This window comes from Tyto alba, unplaced genomic scaffold, assembly GCF_018691265.1.
Source record: "Tyto alba isolate M040663 unplaced genomic scaffold, T.alba_DEE_v4.0 Super-Scaffold_38, whole genome shotgun sequence".
Lineage (NCBI taxonomy): Eukaryota > Metazoa > Chordata > Aves > Strigiformes > Tytonidae > Tyto > Tyto alba.
The window spans coordinates 15,312,757-15,332,381 of NW_024881313.1; the positions used below are offsets into that span (position 1 = coordinate 15,312,757).

Sequence of the window (19,625 nt, forward strand, 5' to 3'; positions counted from 1 at the left end):
TCTGAACACACATCCTGCTTATTCCTCTGTGGCTGTCACGATAATGCTATTTACTCCTTGTAGTTAGCACTGAACTTTTCTCAGCAGTTCACAGTGCAAAGGCAAGCTTCTCTCGCTGACCCCAGCCCCACCAGCGTGCCCCACACCATGGCTTTTCACCCCCAAACCACCACACCCCACCTCTGCCAGGTGTGCTTAATTATACCGGTCTTCTACAAGCTGGGAATATACAGAGCTGGCCACACCATCATTACTTGCAGGTTGTCCTCTGGTACTCAATTTCCAGGTTACCCCCCCCCCCAAAAAAAAAAAAAAAACAAAACGCCTTCTTTCCTCCTGATTTACGACTCGGCTTCACGGGAACCTCCCGTTACCCCCTTCTAGAACGAGGACAACGGGGGCTCTGTTCGGCCTCTTCTTGTGCTCTGCGCCCACAAACAGACCTTGACCTTGCGTTTTGCAGCGGCAGGGCGGGCGCTCCCGGCCGGAGCTCCGCGGGCAGCAGCCGGGGCGGCGGGACCACCCCCCCGGTGCCCGCCCGCCACCGCTCACCCCCCCCCGGCGGACGGGAGGAAGCCCACCCGCGCACGCCGTGGCAGCACACAGCCGGGAAGTCACAGGCAGGGGACACACAGTTTCGTTTCTGACACTGGCGGGAGGGGAAGTTTGCTCCTTTAGCCCCATCCCGAGCCGTTCGGCGCGGCTCGGTGGCCTCGTCCCCGCCGCTCTCCCGCGCACGGCGCGGTGTTCCCCGCCGCGGGGAAGGGCGGCCGAGCCGCTTCCTCCCCCCTCCCCTCCCCTCCCCCCGTACCTTCCTGAGGGCCGCCCTCAAGTCATCGTACGGCGGCTTCTCGCCGCCGGCCCGCTGCCCCGGGCTGCGGCCGCGCAGCGCCGAGGCCAAGCTGGCCCAACGCCGGGCGCCGCGCAGCGCCATGGCCGCCGCGGCCTGCCCCGCTCCGCTGCGGCAGGGCGAGGGCCAAAAGCCGCGGCCTGGCCCGGCCGGCTATAAGGGCCGGTGCGGGCGGCCCCTGCGCTGCCCCGTCCCGTCCCTCCTCCCGCTCCTCTCCCCCGCAGCAAGCTACGGCAGGCTCTCGGGTTACAGGCAGGTTTTCTTTAATGCCAACGAACAGCCATGAAGCAACCGATAAACGGGTGGCGAAAGCGGGCGCCGCGAAGCCAAAGGAGCCGTCCCCGGCCGGGGGAGGAGGGACAGCCGCGCCGGGGAGCGGGGCGCAGCCGTCCCTGCCGAGCGGCCGGCGCGGGTCTCAGCTACTTTCGGGTTGGTTTCTTTATTTTTGTAAGAAACAAAAAAAAAAGAAAAAAAAAAAAATCCGCTCCTGTGCTCGTTCAACAAGGACCGGCGGCGGTGGGGACACGCTAGTGACTCCCTACGGGTACAAGAGTGTCTGCTCCGGTGGCAGGCGCTGGGCTTGTTTTCCTAAGCGATGACACAGCCGCCCTTCTCTTTGAAGGGGTTCTTGTCCTCGGGAACCCCCTTCACCAGCGGGTCCTCGCCCGACCGCTCCTCAATGTAGTTCTTGATCTCTTCGGAACACTTGGACACCTCGAGGGAACGAACAGAGAGCGGCAGAGTTACGGCTGGGGCTCCCCGTGAGCATCAGAACAGCAAACCTGTGAATTCACATCCTTCTTCCTCTTATTTACCTTCCCATCAGATATAAAAGATGGGACCACAGAGCCAGCACTAAGCTTGTGCAGGCTCAGCTTCCTTCCACTTTGTCACAGCCCGATATTCACAGAACGTGCAGGTATCCCTGGGGAGGTATATGCCACGAAGAACAGCAGTTGCTGCATAGTTAAACTTGATTTTTTAAAAAATTAGCCACTATAGTCTTACTAAGATGTGGATCACAGTCTCCCTTGGCATCACTATGGCTTACGGTCACTGGGTTCAGGATCAGTAACTCTCAATTCAATTTCAAAGTATTTATGACTTTACATGTTTTTCCCAAACAAAACATTCAGTAATTATTTTTCAGTGGTAATACAAATTCTCACCTTGCAGTTCTATAATAGCAACTGTGTGTCTTGAATGATAGTAAAGACCTGACCAGGAAAGACAATTTACTTACAGGTTACCTGGGGTTATTTTGAACAATAGATAATAAACCAGCCTGTGGTGTTATGAGAGAACATAAGATGCATGACACTTTGCATGGCGTTCACAGCAAACTAGCACTGATGTAGGTGAACCTGCCTGTGGAGAAGAAATGTGTTTAGTTTGTGTTCACTGAGACAAGAGCACATGCAGCACATGTAGTAACAGCATCTGTGGAACCTGAGGCTGCGCAAGCAAATCCCACCAGCTCCAGAGGATCCTTGTCCCACACACATCTTTTCCCTTCCCTGTGTCAGCAGAAACTCTCCTTAGGTGCTCGAACACCTGACAGGTCTGAGGACACGCTCCCAGCTCTGTCCCCACCTCCTCCCTTCCTACCACAGCTCCTGCGGAGGCCCGGCAGTGCAGAGTCAGCAGCAGGAACCAGCTGCTGGCCAGGCCGCAGGATGACCAGTTTTTCTAATTTAAGGCCCCTTGCCACCTTCATTAATTGTATTTTATTCCATAGGTAAAATGATGACAAGAGAACCAATGAATTTACCTACTGTATCACAGACCAACAGAACACAGGCTGTGTAAAATTAAGCTTTAAGCCATCAGAAAGAACTCGGAGTTAACTCCCAATTAAACGGTGCATAAAATAAGGTCTATCTCTAGCTGCCTTACAGCAAAGAAGAATTTGGACCTACAGATTCCATTACACATGCCCCGCAAACCCTATTAATTCAAATTGGGGCACATTATACCAATTACACCACAGTAAAGTTGTGCTCCAAAGTATATGCAGGATCAGGGTTTGTTTTACTTCAGACAGCAGTATCAGGATCTTTTTCACATACAGGAAAAAAATGTCTGCTTAAATACACATTCAGACATTTTTATTCATTCAAAAATTATTCAAAAGGTTATTTCCTCTTTGTGCTGTAGGGGTATAGGAAGGGGTCAAGAAAACTTTAGCTAAACATTTTTACTTTAGGTGACAACAGAGGCGTGGCTTCTGCATTTCCCTGTCCCTGTAACACCCATACAGGTACCAGGGGACTGTGACAACTACAACACAGATTTCATCCTTACAGTGAAACTTCTGTTATAATGCACTGCTAAAAATCAGGATGTTGTCTGTGCTTTACTAAAGGCAATTTGAAAATACCCGTTTCCCTAAGTGATCAGGCTTTTGGTTTATTCCAAAAATTTAGGAAAGAATTTAAAATTATTATGAAAATCAAAACCTGTACAACCTACAGAGTATATTTCAGTTGCTTGGGAACTCTCTGAGGGATGATATAGATATCTATAGTACTTGGATGTGGAGCCCTCGCTACTGTCGGAGCTTTAGACTATACCACAACATCTACAGTCACTGATGCCTAACTGACAGCTAAAACATAACTGTGGCTTTTTTATTTTCTGGGCTAAACACCTAGATCTGCAATGTAATTAGTGTGACTAATGTTACTGATTCCCACATACAAATGTATTTTTAGTCCTAACTAGAACCATTTGTTTAGATGTAGTTTGCTTCTGCTGGCATGCAGGAAAAAAAAAAAAAAAAAAAGAAAAAAAATGAGTTTTATCGTGGAGCAAGATCAGTTCTGCATGTCTTTCATCTATAGAAAATGTATAAAAGTACCAGAAGTTCTCTGGACACTCCTTCACCTGTGGGAAGGAGCAATCGGTGTAAATGACTGAAAGCGCAACGTTTCCATCGGACAAGGCTGAGTGGATCGTGGCTCCGCACCCGCAGCCCTGGGGCTCCCGCCCTGCCCGGGCTCTGCGCCGCCGGCCAGCCGGGGCGGCGGAGCGGGAACCGGAGCGGAGCGGGAACGGGGCGGGAGCGGGAACGGGAGCGGAGCGGGAACGGGGCGGGAACGGGAACCGGGGCGGGAGCGGGAACCGGAGCGGAGCGGGAACGGGGCGGGAGCGGGCGGCGGAGCGGGGCGGCCGGCCGTGGCTTCTCCCGCAGCCCGGCCGGGTGCGGGGCGGGCAGTGCGGGCCGGGCCAGGCAGCAGTGCCGCTGCAAGGCTTCCCGCCGGCGCATCACCCGCTTGCCGGCACCGGCAGCTCCCACCGCGTTTGGCGGAGGAGGGGAACTGAGTCCGAGGCGCTCCTCCCTCCCCAGGCAAGGGCGCCTTGTGCTGCTCCCGGGCCACAGGGAATCGCAAGGCAGGGGAAGCCACGGGGTGCCAAAGGCAGCGGGAACAGCCGCAGCTGGCGGGCCCCTCGGGGCGCTTTCTCCCGGGGGCGGTGCGCCCCGTCCCCCCTCGCTCCACGGCCACCCCCGTGAAGGACCGGCGCTCCTACACGCTGCTAGCGGTGGTATGTCGCCAGCGCCGTCCCCGGTCCGTGCCCCAAAAGGCGGGTGGCAGGACCCGTCGGTGCGAACTCCGGTCGTCCCAAAACAGCCGGGGCTCTCCCGGAGAGCGGCTGCCGAAGCCCCGCTGCTCCGGCCTCCACCGGGCCCGGCGCGGCGGGACGGGGAGCTCCCGCTCCGCGCTGGGCTGCCGCGCCCGGCCCCGCCGCCCGCCCGACGGGCCCCGGCCGCCGCATGAGCCCCCGCACCCCCTCCCGAGGAGTAACGGGCTTCTCCTGGCCCCGCCGTCCGCCCCGGCGGCCGGGCAGCCCCGGGCCCCCTCTCCGCGGCCACTCACCAGCTGCCGCTCCAGCTTCACTTCTTTGCGGAGCTGCTCCACTTCCATTTTCAGTTTGTCCTTCTCGCTCAGGTCCTCGATGTTGATGGCTGGCATCTTCTACACTGCCAAAGCACGGAGGGAAGGAGGGAGGAGGACAAAAGGTTACCTCTGGGCAGCCAGGGCGCCGGGGCCGGAGCCCCCGGGCGGGCGCGGGGTGGCGGGGCGGTGGGGCGGTGGGACGGCCGCCCCCGGCCCGCCCCCGGGCTCACTCACACGGTGCCGTCCGGGCTGTCCCGCTGCTCGGCTGCGGCGGCGGCCGCTTCCTCTCCGGCGCGCCTGGTACCCCTTCCCCGCGCCGCTCCGGGCTTTAAACCGCCACGCTAATCCCCCCCTAACCGGATTAAAACCCGCCGCCCGACCCGGCCCCGCTGCCGGGGCGTTGACACGGGCCCTGCCGGCACAGGGAGGGTCTGGCCGCCCCGGTGCTGCTCGGCCCCGCCGCCGCATCGCCTCGGCCCCCGCGGGGAGCTGCAGCGGCCCTCCGGTGCCGGCCTCTCCCCTCCGCTCCCTCTTCGCCACCACGGTGGGGCAAACGCAGCGAAGTCGGCCGGGTGTTTCGGCCCAGCAGTGAGGTCTTTCCTCCCCTGCCACCTCCTTCGGCGCCTCGCCATGATTCTTGTTTGCCTGTGCCACCGGCATCCCTGGGCTCTGTGCTCCTCTGCCCAGCAGCTAAGGCAGCAGCCGGTGGTTTGCATTCCTCGATACTCGTGCATTACAACTACAAATGGACGGGACTGAAAGGTAGAGAGGGGAAGGAACCGCAGACACAGCAGTTTTTGTAGGTAGGTGTCTCTGCACACTGGAGTTGCAGCTCTGTGTGAGAGGGCTGATGTGCCCGGCCTGCACTAAGTGTCTCTGGAGTCACGAAATTAGGATGGGTGGTGAGGGTGGAGCACTCCCTGTAAGAGGAGTGATGGGTTCAGAAGACACAGGAAGAAGGTAGGAAAGTCTTCTGTGGTTGAATATACTTTTGAGGTCTAGATCCAAAGAGCGTAGCTCTTTGGAACAGGGTACCCTCCATGAGTGTTTATACAGCATCCAGCATCTCTGATCCCAGCAGCTGCTTTCCTACAGTAACAGTGGAGGCAGAATTTGTGACGCTTTACACCGAACAAAGCTACAGGCCATTAAAATAGGCCTGTACAAGTCCTGTTATCTGGCACTTCAAAGGTCCTTATAGACAATCGCTCTTCCCTCTTTCCACCTTTGGCTTTTCCCCTTAAACACACTCCTTTCTCCTCCTCCACACCACTCACCAGCTGTAAGCAGCTGTCAGCAGTATTCGAGATTAGATCTTTCTTCTCCAGTGCTGCTCCTACAGTGCTCTTGGGGTTTGTATTTTGGTTTATTTTAGCCAGTTCACTAAAACCCAGTTCCTCCTCCCCTCCCTCTGGCTATTATCCCCCCCCTTCCCAGCTGTCAGTATGCAATTTCTACACCCCATAATCTACACTGGCAGCTGCATCCCCAAACCCCACCAGCTGCTGGTCCTGGGCCAGTCAAAAGAGATTGGAAGGAGCCAGGGCTCAGGGGAGCCAGGGCAGACGGTGGGAGCAGAAACCCTGCGGTGTGAAGAGGCAGAGAGCGTGGGGTGTGGTGGTCGCAGGCATGGGGTGTGGGAGTGGGAGTGAGCTGAGGAGGGGCTCTGGTGCACGGTTGGGTCAGGAAAGGACAGTTGCAGCTTAGTATCGATAACCCTGTAACGAAAAGCCTGCAGTGAGCTGTCTGCTGACATGCCTAGCAGATAGTAAAGGACTTTCTACCACTTGCTGTGCTTTTACTCTAGTTCATATATTTTTACAGACACTTACCTAATCTAAGTGAATTTCTCTGCTGTTACAGCAAAGGAGCAGCTGAAGAAATACTGTGCTGTGCTGCAGCATTGATGGATAGGTGGGTTTAGCTCAAACTTTGATTTGTATGTGTGCGTGCACAGAGGAAATGGAAAATATAGAAAATAGTATTTGCATTAGAGCATTCATTTTGCTGCTATTGTTTAAAGTGGTATTTCAATGACTTTGCAATTCCGACAAAATCTGATGAGAACTAAAGGACATCAGTCGAGTCATATTAAAATCACTTGAGAGTTTCCTAATATTAGAAATTTGTCCTTTTGATTTCCTCTGGAAATAGAAAAAGTATGTTGGTTTTTTGTTTGTTTGTTCCTGCCTACCAGAGGGACATAAGCTTTATTATAGTTGCTGTGCTTAATAAGCTGAACAAAACCCCTAAAAATGAGGACACCTGTTAGTAACAGCTGTAGATATAAGATTATAGAACATATCAGACGTGTCCTATGGTGATGCCTCAGACTGTACCAGGGTTTATTTTTTTTTGTCAGTGAGGCACCCACTTATCCTTTGACAACTGGAGATTCTGAAAAAAGGAACTGTGCTGGAGAAGGAGGTAGAGAGGTGCCACTCATACCCTCTCAGAACCCACGTAGGTGGCATAGGGATTAAATTTGCTCCTCTTTCTTGCCTCCATGAGAAATGAAATTATGTCAGAAAACTAGGTCGCATTCCTCTGTGATATAACAAAAGCAGGGAAGCCAGGGAGAGAAAGCCAGTTCCTAAAATAATCCAGGTGCTGTGAAGTTCCTCCTCCTTACCCTTGTACAGACTGTGGCTTCTTTCCTGCAGGCCACAGATTTCTAGGGCCCTGCATTGCAATCCTGCTTGAAGGACTGGGGCCCAACAGGGTTGCTGTAAAGGGAGTGGAGAAGAACAATAGGAGATCAGATTAGTTTATTGTTATCTATGGAGAGCACGCCTAATTTGCAGCCACTCTTATCTCTCTTACTGTATTAAATCTGGAGTAAACACTAATTAATGTAATGGCTCTAATAGATTAGAAAGGGAAAGTATGCTGCTTGCTGCTCACCCCCTGTACAACCCCAGATCACACCCGGTTGCCTGGTGGGGTTCAAATCTACAGAATAATGCAAGTCATGATGTTTCCTGAAATCCAGCTTTCTTTCAACTAGCCGGAGGTTTCATCCATCCAGCCCCTCGGGTTTCCCAGGAGTCCAAGCCCGCTGACGGTGCCTTGGTTTTCTCAGGTTCATTAGTGTTATACACAACGGTCTTAAGCTAATAACGTGGGTTGATTGGCATTATCTCCAGCGGCACTCGCCGAGCGGCTTGTGCTTGGCCCGGCTGGATCGTGACCCACCGGAGGCTCCCGGGTTTGATTTTCAGCATCCTGCCGCCCTCTGCCTGGAGCCTCCAAATGGGCGAGGGGGGAGAGGACTTTCGCTAATTGACCCGTCCCGGATTTCGCCGTGATTAACAGGAAATGCTCTTTGAGCATCATCCCGTAATGTGAGTGGGGCGAGGGGAGTGGGGTGGGGGGGGACGGGACGGGACAGCCGTGGACCCCGGCCAGCTCCCCCTACCCCCGCGGCCGTGGCCCCTCGGCCGCAGCCTGACGCCGAGCAAGCCCCGGCTGCTCCCCGCGTGGCCGCGGGCCCCCGCGACGGCAGCGGGGCGGGGGGCTGCCCGCGCCCCCCGGCAGCCGGGCTCACGCAGGCGCGCAGCCTGACGCGCTCCGGTGACGGCCGGGTCAGCGGGGACCTGCAGCCCCGCTGAATCAGACCTTCCCCTCCCACCACATGCGCAAGGAGGGAGGCGGCCCGGGGAAGCCGTCTCGGCGCATATAAAGCGCTGCCGTCGGGCCGGGCAGCGCCGCTGACTCCCGGGACCCCGCTGCCGCCATCCCTCCCTCCTTCCCTCCCTCTCTCCCTTCTCCCTCCCGTCCGTCCGTCCGTCCGTCCGCCGCCGCGACATGGCCGCCGGCCGCCGCCTCCCGCTGCCCGCGCTGCTGCTGCCGCTGGCCTGCGCGGCCCTGGCCCCGCGCACCCTCACAGGTAAGGGCGGGCGTTCGGTGGGACCCCGCGGGCGGCTACGCGGGGCCCGGGGCCGCCTCCGCCGCCGCGGTGGCTTCAGCCCCGGTCGCTGGTGTCTCCCGCAGAGAAGCAGCGCGCCTGCCTGCTGCCCCCCGACGACGGCCCCTGCCGCGCCCTGGTGCCGCGCTGGTACTACGACAGGTACACGCAGAGCTGCCAGGAGTTCACCTACGGGGGCTGCCACGGCAACGCCAACAACTTCCTCACCCTCGACGACTGCGAGAAGAGCTGCTGGACCATCAAGAGTGAGTCCGGGGACGGGCCCCGCCGCCTTCCCGCAGTCCCGGGGGCCGACCGCACGGGGCTCGCTTCCCCGGAGCACCCCCGGGGTGCCGCGGGGCTGGACGGGGGCCTGGGGGAGCACCGGGGAGGCTGCAGGGCTCGCGGGACTCTTCTCACCCAACCCATCAGTCCCTCCTGCTTGTCGCAACTTCTTGCTGATGTCAGTTTTATGCAGAGAAACCAGAGCGAGTTGTCTCGGAGACAGCACGCAGAATTTCACTATTAGTATTTTAAATGTAATTTAACATTATACCGCCTTGCTAATTAATGCATCAGATTCCTCTTGTAAATCTTATCCCACTTTAATAAAGAATGCAGATAGTGGGACAAGATGGGACTTGCCTGTGACCAGAGTAAGAGTGTTTTGTCTACACTACCATGTTCAGTATGGGGAGCACGAAGGATTGATTTTACAGAGGATGAAATACATATTTTTTTTGCAGAAGTGCCCAAATTATGCCGGATGGAGGCTGATGGAGGACCTTGCAGGAGTCATCTAAAAAGATATGCCTTTAACTTGAGCTCGATGAGGTGTGAGGAGTTCATCTACGGTGGCTGTTACGGAAATGGCAACAACTTTAGAGATTTGCAGTCTTGTGTGGACCACTGTCTGCCAGAGAAAAGTAATAGTTGTTCCAAATTTTTAATAAAATAGATGCTTTGAAAGCGATATGAAGATGATATTTTATTTGATATTTTCCTCTGGATGCAGTGGTATTTTCAAAGACTTCTGTGAAACAGATGTTTATATTGTTTACAGACTTTCGTGTGCCATTTGTTTCAGCTGTTACTGAAAGAGTAAAAATGCTGTGCTAGTTTAATATTGTGACCTTAAATATGCCCACAGCTGCACCCAACCGGTCTCGACTTCTAGAGAGCTATACGTGTGTAATCTGAAGGGAAATAAGGTTGGAGGTCTGTGTTGAGGCAAATGTACAAGACGTTGTGACAGTCACGTTGAAGGCAGTGCTATTGTACTATAAAACAGAAGTGCCTTTCTAAAATACAAGCCCGAGAGATGGTGTTAGGTGGCTTTGGGTTTTGGCACTTGCCACCTCAACTTCTGAGAAGTTTTTTGCCTGACATGACTCTTCACTGTCTCTGTATGAGCTTTAAAGAAGAGAGGTGCTAATTATGAGCAGGTGACTATAACTAAGTGTTGTCATAAACACCAGGCTAATATCCAGTGCAAGACAGGATCTTTGAAGAAGAGAGATCTACCAGAATGTATAAAAGCTGTCACTGCCTAAGCTTTATTAGTGCTTGATGAGACAGTTATTCTTGGCTGATGACAGATTGTCAGCGTTTAGGTAAATGCTGAATTGTTTTTAATTTCTCTGTAGCACATCTAATAAATTGATAGAAGATCCTCCAGCAAGAAAACTAAAGTTTTATCGAGTCAAAGTGAAGCATTCTTTAGAGGAAAGTGGAGGGATTTTTACTTTTTGCTGCCAGTGGGCAGGATTTGCTGGCAAAATCATAGCAAGGATAAAATAAATAGTGTCTTTTTCCACTACAGAGGTAGTTCCACTGGAATTATTGTTATATTCCTGTATATATGGAATAAGACTTCTGGCCAGACTATGTAAATATCTCAGCTGTCATATGCATGACACCACAAATGGGGAAAACTGATAAATTTTGCTTGTGGGATAGTAATCCTGTTTTCTGTGACTGTCTGTTGCTTACTCAAATTAATAACTCGGGAATAAGATGTAGTAAGTCTCTGAAGTCATCGGTAACAGTCATGTCAATTCAGTGGGAACAACATCTGCTTAACTACAAAATTTGTCGCAGGGTAAATTTCAAGAAGCCAGGCATAGAGATTGCAATTATCTAATTTGTCTTTCTTTCTCTTGTCATTTTTTTTTTTTTTTTTTTTTTTGTTTCAAGCTGGTCCCTTGCTATGCTATAGCCCAAAGGATGAAGGATTGTGTTCTTCTTCTGTGCCTCGCTATTACTATGACACCAAAACCAAATCATGTAAGGAGTTCAAATATACTGGTTGTGGTGGAAATGCCAATAACTTCGTTACTGAAAAGGATTGCTACAATGTCTGCAGAAAAGGTGAGATTTTTTATGTTTTGTCAGTCACAAGCAGATAAAGCAATCCAAATACCAGTAACAGGTGTTCACAGTGTTCTTCTACTCAGCTTCACTTGCTACAAGTGTATGCTTTTTACATTTTGGACTGGATGTTTTCAAAGATGGAAAACTGTGATGTGATGCTAAGTCCTTCTGACGAGAACAGTGCAATGCGAGGTGATTACACTGTTTTTGAATGAAGTGTAGAGAAGGTCACACAAAGAGACTGATTAACTTACTAGAGCCCACAAGGAATCAGTCTTTAAACTGTTCAATACAAGCATGAACACTAAATAAGGTATTATTTTATTCTAGATATTATTAAGTAGGATTAAAGTAAGTTGTGAAATCAATTTACTTTTTTCCTTCACATTTTCAGCAGTTACCGTCCTCCCTTGATTCCCTGCTGCCTGCTCCCATTACCCATTCCCATTACTAAAGATTTCTGCCTCATAAATTGTGCTGAGTCAACTGTTTCTGTTGCCATGGGGGGAAGGGTTGGGTATGGTAATTGATTTTTCTTAATGGTTGTATTAAAATCAACTACTGTTTGTGCTTGTAAGTCAAAACAGTTGCGGTCTTACCTGCAATCCTCTGTTCATACCATCTACTGCAAGTTTTAATACTCTAGTTTGCTTTGTTTGAAAAATAAATCAATGAGAGATAAAAAAGCATAATTATATGTTGATCCCCAGAGCACTCGGGAAGCAGACACAGCACAATATTTAAAAAAATGATACTAACGGGAAAAAAATTTAAGGCTGTATCTAGCATGTACATTGCCTTTGGAAAAAAAATTAAAAAGCCAAAAAGTAGCTCTGTTTTAAACATGAGATAGGCACAAGGTCTGAGTGCTTTTGTGTTTAAGATGTGTAGTCAGAAGGCTTAAGTCAGGAGATGATTCTTCAGTTCTGGGCTGGGAATCCTGGACTGGGGCAAGGATTGCACCCCGAGCATGGTCCTCAGAAGTAAAAATACTGTCTGCTAGTTAGTCATGGCTGTAATATTTCTGTGGGTGACAAGTCTGAGTGAGTCTCTGCCATTCTAGTATTATAAGAGAGTCTTTAATAGCATGCTAAGTCTATCTGAGATGCTTGTGATTATCTAATTTGCATCTATTACTACTTGGGAAATGGTAGGGCCAGGCTCCAGCCTAAGTGTGCAGAGGGAGAGGAGGAAGGAAACTGCCTCTTCAGCATCTTGCTTCTGCACTCTACCCCTGCCCACACCCAGCCAGATCCACCTGGGGGTTGTCCCTTCTTCTGTCCTTCTGTGGAAGAAAGAAATAAGGAAATGCTGTCTGTCTCATAACTAGAGCACCAGATAGCCAAATGTAAAGGATCGGTTATAAGCTTTTTCACCAACTTGTGTATTTCACAATTCAGTAAGTCTTGGTACAACCAAAGCCCATGGTTAAGGACATAATTAGTGCTAATTAATGTTGTGCTATACATATTAATTTCTGTAGCTTGGGAGTGTACAGAAACATTAAGCAAATCCTTCAGGCAACTTAAGCCACTCCTTCTTTCCTGCTCCCATAATTCCCTCCCCAGCATCTTTCCTGTCACCTTTTGGAGTCTCAAGCTGAATTCAGTTGACCTTCCCTGTGTAAATGTGCAGCTGCTCTTTATATTGATCTATAGCTTTTGGAGTGAAAAGGTTTCTGATTAATTTAATTTTAAAAAGTTTATATTGGGAAAGGAAATAAATATGTTGGGGTGACAGCAAAAGGACTGGGAACTGGTCACAGGGTCTCTGTGTGCTGGTGAATAGGTAGCATAAAGACAAAGATTTTCAGTCAAATTTGCAAAGTACTTGTTTTCTGAACTGCACTCACACATTTCATGCAGCCTTCGTAAGCATTTCTGGAGATAAGCCCGACTGTCTTTGGCTACTCTGCAGCTTCTGTGTGAAACCCAGTTCTGTGCAGAAACCCCCATCATTTTACCTTTTCATCTTCCACAAGTACTGTTTATATTTTAGACTTTACCCCGCTGTTGTTCAGAGAAATGCAGAAATAGTGGTGTTTCTTTTTTTCTTTGGTTTGGTTTGTTTTTTTTTTTTCAGATAGAACAGTGTGTTTACTTGCATTCTGCTGTCGCTGCAGGACAGCCGGAAAAGACTTTGATGCTTGCTCAGGAAAAGAGCAGGAAAGTAGGACTCCAGTGCCAAAGGTGGACACATTGGAGACCTTACAGTGTATGAAAATAGGGTGTCCAGAACACATTTTACAGTTTCTGATATGTTTGTTATTATTGGATCAACTGCTTAAACAGCGTAACATGAACAAAAAATCAACCCAGACAATACAGAATAGTAGCAGTTTTGTCATACTGTTTTCCTAACTGCTTCCTTTGTTTTCTTAGCAGGGACTCAGAAACCAGGAATCAACAAGCCAATGAATGTGTCCCACAGAAAAATGATGAGAAAACTGATTAAAAACCCTAAGGTGTATAGCCTGAAATCTTAAAGCTGATGTGCACTTGGATGTTTGAAACACCTCCTTTTAATTCCACTTTCTTCTTTTGTAAAATAGTTTTCACACAGTTTTATACACCAACATAGTTCTGTCTTTCAGAACTGATTTTTATTTTCAACTTAATTTTTATAAAGAACTGCATTTAATAGAAGAAGAATGAACCTAAGTTTGGTTCTTCTGCTCTGTTGTCTTTGCAGTAACACTTTGGCAAAGCCAAGTATTTAGATTTCCATGTTTTTATGGGGGAATATTACTACTACCTTGGGAGAATATTTCAACTGTTACAAATCAATTAAGATTGAAAAGTCAGTTGTCTCGTAGTATAACTACAAGAGTACAAAGCTAAATTTCTACCATGGATTTTTTGTTATCCTCTGCTTGCTACAGAAAAGGAACCTTTTGAAAGTCTGCTCAGAGGTTTATTGTCCTGCCATTTTACATACTTTGCCACTATCATTTAAGTAGACTGTTCTTTACAGTTATGTTCATAGTCAAGGCTTTCAGAAGCCTTCATAGCAGTAAAAGAAGTATAAATTTAAACCTGGGAATAGGGGTGCTTTAATAAACATTCCAACAGTGGCAATGAATAAGCTACTCGAGTATTAAAATCTAGCCATTACTTTTTTCATGACATTTGAAATTTCTGCTAATTTACACTCCAGATCCTCATATGGCATAAATCAGCATATTTTTATTGATTTTAATGGAGCTACACTGATTGCATCTGCTGAGGGTCTTGATATTTAGTTTATGTGGTGGCTGTTAAAGCAGAAAAGCATAAGCTTCTGCAAATCTCATGTAATCCCTCTTTTGAGGCACTATTGTATTTCTTACGGTAGATTATGCCTATGGTGATACTATTGCACCTTCTTTTATGTTTTGTATTTGAGTCATGTCTGAATTTCAATTATTTTCACATACAATATTTTCTAAATATGAATTCATAAGTGATGTTAATAAAATGTTTTGGGGGAAAAAAGGAGAGCTTGTTCTGTTATTATCCTGAATTAGTTGTATACACCAATATGTGTAATGGAACCTATTATTTACTAATTATGACTCCAGCAGAGTTTAGTTGTCTCTTAAATCATTTCCTTACGCTGAGGTCTTTATTTGAAGAAAGCCAGTAAATTGCATTGATGTCATTCATCCCCAGTAGTTTTTATGGCTCAGCTGGCTCTCCCTAAAGAGCTTCTCTCAAAGGGTTGCTTAGTTAAGCTGAGTGTCTGCTGCTGGGTCTCTGTTTGATGTTGCACTATCTGAAGAGCTTTTGTGTGGGTAGCAGGCTGTTTGCTTGAAATGACATTGGCTTCCAGTTAGAAAATTTCAGGTGTGTGCTTTACACCCATTTCATAGAGGCAACATGATGGTGAAACTAGTCAAGATTTGTTTTTCTTGCTGATTTTTCTCTCAGTGCTGGATTTTCAATTAAAGCAGTCAGCTGTGCTTGCTGTAGTCTTTCTACCACTCTATTTCTGGTTCTTGATTTCAAAAAACCTTATTTTGATTAATCTATTGCTTAGTGTAGACGAAGGAGCATGCTCTGTGACAGAAAATTGCAGGTAATGACACAGTTTTGAGTGTTTGTTCCATACCAAACCTTTTCTCTGGTAACCAGCCTTCAAAGAGGAATGAGGCCAGTCTAACCTCCCTGGTAGAGACAGGGCATGCTACCCATGGTTGCTGCCTGTGTCCCTTCCCTCAGGCTGTGAATTTTGGCCATGCTGCTCAGAGCAGCAGCCCAGTTACCCCTCAGAATATTTTTTTCACACCTAGCACTATCATCTGAGGGACTCCAGCTGCATTTGTTGCAGATTTCTGACTGTGGCTTAAAAAGCCACAAGGCTGTTTCAGAAGTCAAAGTTTAAACATTTCTTAACTGTAGAGGATGGCCATCTTTTAACAGCATCACTGTAGTGTATAATCTCTTGTAACATATTTGAGAAACGGACTGCTACCTCTTACATCTCCGAGTCTTTGACTTTCATAGGAGTATCTTGGGGTGGGATACAAAAGTGGACCTGGGATTAAAAGGGAATCCAAAATGTAAGAGCAGCTCCATCTCACTTTGGTCTCAGAATTGGGTGCCTGGTCACACATCACGACATATCCTGGGCAATGCAATACCCAGCTAGTGTCCTGAAGGGATCCAAGAGTTTGATAATCTTCTGTTCATGTCCCCTTAGGGGCCCGGTGAGAGATTTTTTGATGGACTGGGCTCTATCCAGGACACTGAAGTGGCCACTGAAGTCCTTCGTAATGTGGCTGCTCCACATGCTCTTTCTTTCTTGCATAAAAACATAATTCAAAGTCCAAGGGCTTACTGCTGGGGTACTCAGTGAAATATCAGAGGTTTGGGTTTTAATCCCTTATCTACATAGTATCACACACAAATTTAACCTAAACCATCCATAATTCTTGCAGGGTCTCTTAGTGAGCAGGCTGTAGAGTATTCTGGAGGATTGGTGGGGGAAGAGGAGAAGGGGAGGCTGTGGAAGTTTCTTTCAGTCCACTTTGTATAAATTGTACCTTCTTTCCAGGTAAATGCCTTAATCTCCTTTTTTTTTTTTTTTTTTTTTTTTTTTTTTTAGCTACAAAGAATTTCAGCTGCCACTGTGTTGCTTTGCTTCATGTTCTTAAGCTACTCCAGCATCCCTTCAGACTCCTGTGGCTTTGACTAATCTAAATAATTCTCTATCATCTACAGCATTTTATATGACTCATGACTTACTTCCTTTTTCAGTTTGCTGATGACAACACTGGCCCAAGGTTGGGTCAACTGTTAGCATTTTGCCATGTTGAAAATTAACACAGCCCATACCATCCTGCAAATTAACTTTTATTACAGTAGCCAGTGTCCAGCAGCTGGTACCGTGTGTCACAGTGCAAATTTCTACTGCAGAGGAGGGAAGCTGTAATTATAATCAGTTGGGTTCATCTTGTCTTGCACAGGCAAAGTGCCAGTGAAACTCATGACTAGTGATTTGCATGGGACAGTCATACCTGCCACTGAACAGTGGTTGCTGAAATAAGCAGATTCAAATAAACTCCATTGCAAATAATATCACTGCTCTTTAACTTTCCATTGCAACCCATAATTCCAGTTCTTTTCTTAGTGATATCTTGTGAAGAACTATAACAAAGACTATAAAAATTAAAATCTGTGCTGATTTTTCCTCCGTAGCGTGTGACAATACTCAGGGAATTGCTCTGTACAACATTTAAAAGCAGGAGAGTGGCTTCATCTTTATATTTTAGTGGAATCTTAAGTGTCAAAAAGAGAAAACAAAAAACCCCCATGTAATCTGTTTTATTGATAAGATAAATGATGGCAAACAAAACTTCACCACATCTCATATTAACAGTGACTATCCCCATAAATGTCTTTCTCACAATTCCATACTTCGTAAGCAAAACGACAATGAGTTCGGCTTGTATCCCTGGAGTCAGACTTTTGACTGTCAGAAGGGTCCCTGTTGCTCTATTGCTTGTTGTCAGTTGAGGAGGTGGAAAACATGGAAAATTTATTAAAAAAAAAAAAAATCATTTATTAGGCACAATGGTCCACATTAAAAAAAAAAAAAAAAGTATTACTGAACTTGTGTCTCAGATCATGGGTGAAAGATTTTGTTCCTAAGCTTGAAGTCAGCTATACTGCTAAGGGCAGCTGTCCTGGGTCTAGGCAGTGACAAGAAATCTGTTCTACTAAATAAATGCAGTCCAGCTATGGTCATGTGAATTTGGAAGAACCACATTGTGGACGTGGCAGAATTATTATGCATTTACATTAGTGTTATTGAAAGCAAAATTGGCTGCATTGTCTTTCTAGAAAGCTTTTTATTATTATACATAACTATCACTGGTGATAATTTGTGCAGGGATACTTGCTTCTGTTGAAGTAAGTGTAATATTTCAGTGTATGGTGGTCCTGTACAGTAGTGTCTATCATCTGATAAATTACTTAATTGTTGAGGAGAAGGGGTGTTAATCATAGTGTACAAAACCTAATGAACAGCAATGATATATATAAAAAAAAAATCTATGTAAACAAGATGCATAAAAGCATGCTATCTGAGGTATTAGCAACTGATGTGATCATGAGCTGTGATTTCCAAAGAAATGCCAGAGAAATGAGCGTTCCCAGCTCATGTCTGAACTATTGATAAAAGAGAGAGAGTTTAGGCAAGTTAAAGACTAATTTATGAAATGTAAAACACTGTATCTATTATGTGGGAATAAACCAAATCCCTTTTAATGAAGGTTCATTTTTTACTGGCAGCACTGACTGTAATTTCAGATAAATATGGACAAAATGGGTGCTCTTCTAGACACATATGGGTAGGTGCCTAACTGCTTTTGTGTGAAGGATTTTAAATGCAATTTTAACTCAAAGGACATCACTTTCTCACTTGGTGGGGCCAAACTTCACGCTGGTGAGCATACAGTAATATTAAACCTTATTTTTTTCTCATGTTAGATTGTCTTTAAAAGCCTTAAGGTATTAACTACAGGTTATTTTCTTTCATATATCTGCCAGCTGAATTACAAGGGTTTTGCTCAGTGAGCTTTCTTGAGTGTATTGTACTACTCATTTAAGAAGTGTGCAGCATCTTTTCTAAGAGGGCAACACATGTTTAAATTTTTTAAAGCTTAATATGAAATGCAGTAATGAAACTCACAGTAACTAATAAATGCATATAAACACTATTCTCTATGGGATATTTTTCTCTGTGTGTGGGAAGCAAGATAAAGAGGATAGATTATACTAATAAAAGCTATTTATAGAGTCAAGAGAGTAAAGGGTGAAAAATATACCTCATCATCAAATCAGGAAAAAGCTTTCCATCATCACAGTAGTTTCAAACAAGGAGAATCCTGAGTTTTACTGATGTTAAAAAAGAATACTTTATAAAAATGCCTCTGGTAGAAAGTAGCAAGATTTTTTTTTTGCCTTTTTTTTTCTCTATATAAGTGGGGGGGAAGTCTGGTGAGAAAACCAGTGATCACAAATGATATTTACTGATCTCTCATGGATCCAGGCTGCTGCACTGGAGCACAAGGAACCTGTACAGTTCCTTCTGTGCCAGCCAGAGGGACTCTACCATGATTTCAACAAGACCTGGAGCTAGTCCAAAGGCTTCAGTAACCTCATTTAAGTGTAGAAACACGATCTTGCACAGAGCAACGTTTTCCTGCAGCAGCACATGTATCTGCTTTACCTGAGCTCTTCTTTGTCAGTGTTTGTCAGTGGGTGCAAGCAAATAAACAAAGGCTAAGCAAAAAATTTCTGACCTCTATTTCAGTGCCTGCACAGTTGCTGGATGTACAAAGGGAATGATTGCGTGCTCTGGTGGAGCAATAGGTTCCTTTCAGGTGGGAAAGGAAAATAACTAATTTCTTTACTCCAATATGTCTCCAAATAGGATCAGGACCAAAACTGCTATGAAGCCTCTTCTATAAAGACACTGGAAAATTCCTGGTTTAATATTAAAGGCATTTCCTTGATTAGGTTTTATCAGGAATTGGTCCTTCCAACTTTTTCAAAACTCTTTTAAAATCTGAATCAATATTCAGATAAATATTGATTTATATTGAAGGAAGAATTTTTAAATCTCCTTAGTTTTGTTTAAAGTCATCAGATAGCTTGGGTATTCTTCCTCCTGATACATTAGTAGACACCTAAGTGTCACTTTTGTACTGGCAATTAAACTGTGTTCCTTAACTGATCTCATAATAGCAATTTTGCATCTTTCCAGTGTGAATTAGTCTAAGCAGAACTAAAATAAAACTGCTCAATATGAATCACAATAAGTTCTATTTCTCACAGAACTCTTTAAAGCTACAAACACCCGAGAAAAGTAAATGTGTTGCCGAAGGAAAACTCACCTCATTTTGCTTTTCAATTTTGTATTTTCTTATTAAAACTAAGACTGAAAAAAGATTACAAACTGTACTCTGCAGTTTTGCTGGTGGAAAGCTACTTTTGATCTCCAGATACACAATAAAGAAGCACTTTTCAAACCTACTGCAATGGGGCTGACAGAGAATCATCCAACTCTTTATTGCCTCATTTTTGAACAGACATCTGTAGTTAATATTTCT

The 19,625-nt window shown here is 46.7% G+C and overlaps 3 protein-coding genes across 6 annotated transcripts in view; 1 reads left to right on the forward strand and 2 right to left on the reverse strand.

The window, feature by feature from the left end:
• Nucleotides 1-1,037, reverse strand: part of LOC104357937 (probable acyl-CoA dehydrogenase 6) — a 92,728-nt gene extending 91,691 nt beyond the window's left edge. For both annotated transcript variants that reach the window (XM_042801664.1, XM_042801662.1), the window contains exon 1: nt 812-1,037. In XM_042801664.1, coding sequence (XP_042657598.1) covers nt 812-934 — 123 coding nt within the window. In that variant the 5' untranslated portion in view covers nt 935-1,037. The remainder of the gene's footprint in view (nt 1-811) is intronic.
• A 59-nt stretch (nt 1,038-1,096) lies between these two features.
• Nucleotides 1,097-5,113, reverse strand: LOC122154302 (guanine nucleotide-binding protein G(I)/G(S)/G(O) subunit gamma-11). Of its 2 annotated transcripts, none has more exons than XM_042801666.1 (3): nt 4,986-5,113; nt 4,729-4,832; nt 1,097-1,564 (listed from the first exon to the last, which is right to left on the reverse strand). In XM_042801666.1, exons 2-3 carry the CDS (start codon nt 4,822-4,824, stop codon nt 1,439-1,441), a joined length of 222 nt encoding a protein of 73 aa, XP_042657600.1. In that variant the 5' UTR covers nt 4,825-4,832; nt 4,986-5,113; the 3' UTR covers nt 1,097-1,438. The 2 variants fall into 2 exon arrangements, with proteins under 2 accessions (XP_042657600.1, XP_042657599.1); XM_042801665.1 differs by having other exon boundaries at nt 4,729-4,827; nt 4,984-5,111.
• A 3,018-nt stretch (nt 5,114-8,131) lies between these two features.
• TFPI2 (tissue factor pathway inhibitor 2) lies at nt 8,132-14,491 on the forward strand. Of its 2 annotated transcripts, none has more exons than XM_042801669.1 (5): nt 8,132-8,638; nt 8,743-8,922; nt 9,403-9,582; nt 10,853-11,026; nt 13,414-14,491. In XM_042801669.1, the coding sequence occupies exons 1-5, from the start codon at nt 8,557-8,559 to the stop codon at nt 13,512-13,514; spliced, it is 717 nt and encodes a 238-aa protein (XP_042657603.1). In that variant the 5' UTR covers nt 8,132-8,556; the 3' UTR covers nt 13,515-14,491. The 2 variants fall into 2 exon arrangements, with proteins under 2 accessions (XP_042657603.1, XP_042657602.1); XM_042801668.1 differs by having other exon boundaries at nt 8,135-8,638; nt 13,411-14,489.
• Nucleotides 14,492-19,625: the final 5,134 nt, after the last annotated feature.

Bases quoted from the DNA above. Each gene is read 5' to 3' on its own strand.
- TFPI2 (XM_042801668.1), top strand. From the start codon at position 8,557: ATGGCCGCCGGCCGCCGCCTCCCGCTGCCCGCGCTGCTGCTGCCGCTG. The intron at 8,923-9,402 runs GTGAGTCCGGGG...TTTTTTTTGCAG, and splicing joins GAGCTGCTGGACCATCAAGA to AAGTGCCCAAATTATGCCGG. The intron at 11,027-13,410 runs GTGAGATTTTTT...TTGTTTTCTTAG, and splicing joins CTACAATGTCTGCAGAAAAG to CAGGGACTCAGAAACCAGGA.
- LOC122154302 (XM_042801666.1), bottom strand. From the start codon at position 4,824: ATGCCAGCCATCAACATCGAGGACCTGAGCGAGAAGGACAAACTGAAA. The intron at 1,565-4,728 runs GTGAGTGGCCGC...CGTTCCCTCGAG, and splicing joins TGAAGCTGGAGCGGCAGCTG to GTGTCCAAGTGTTCCGAAGA.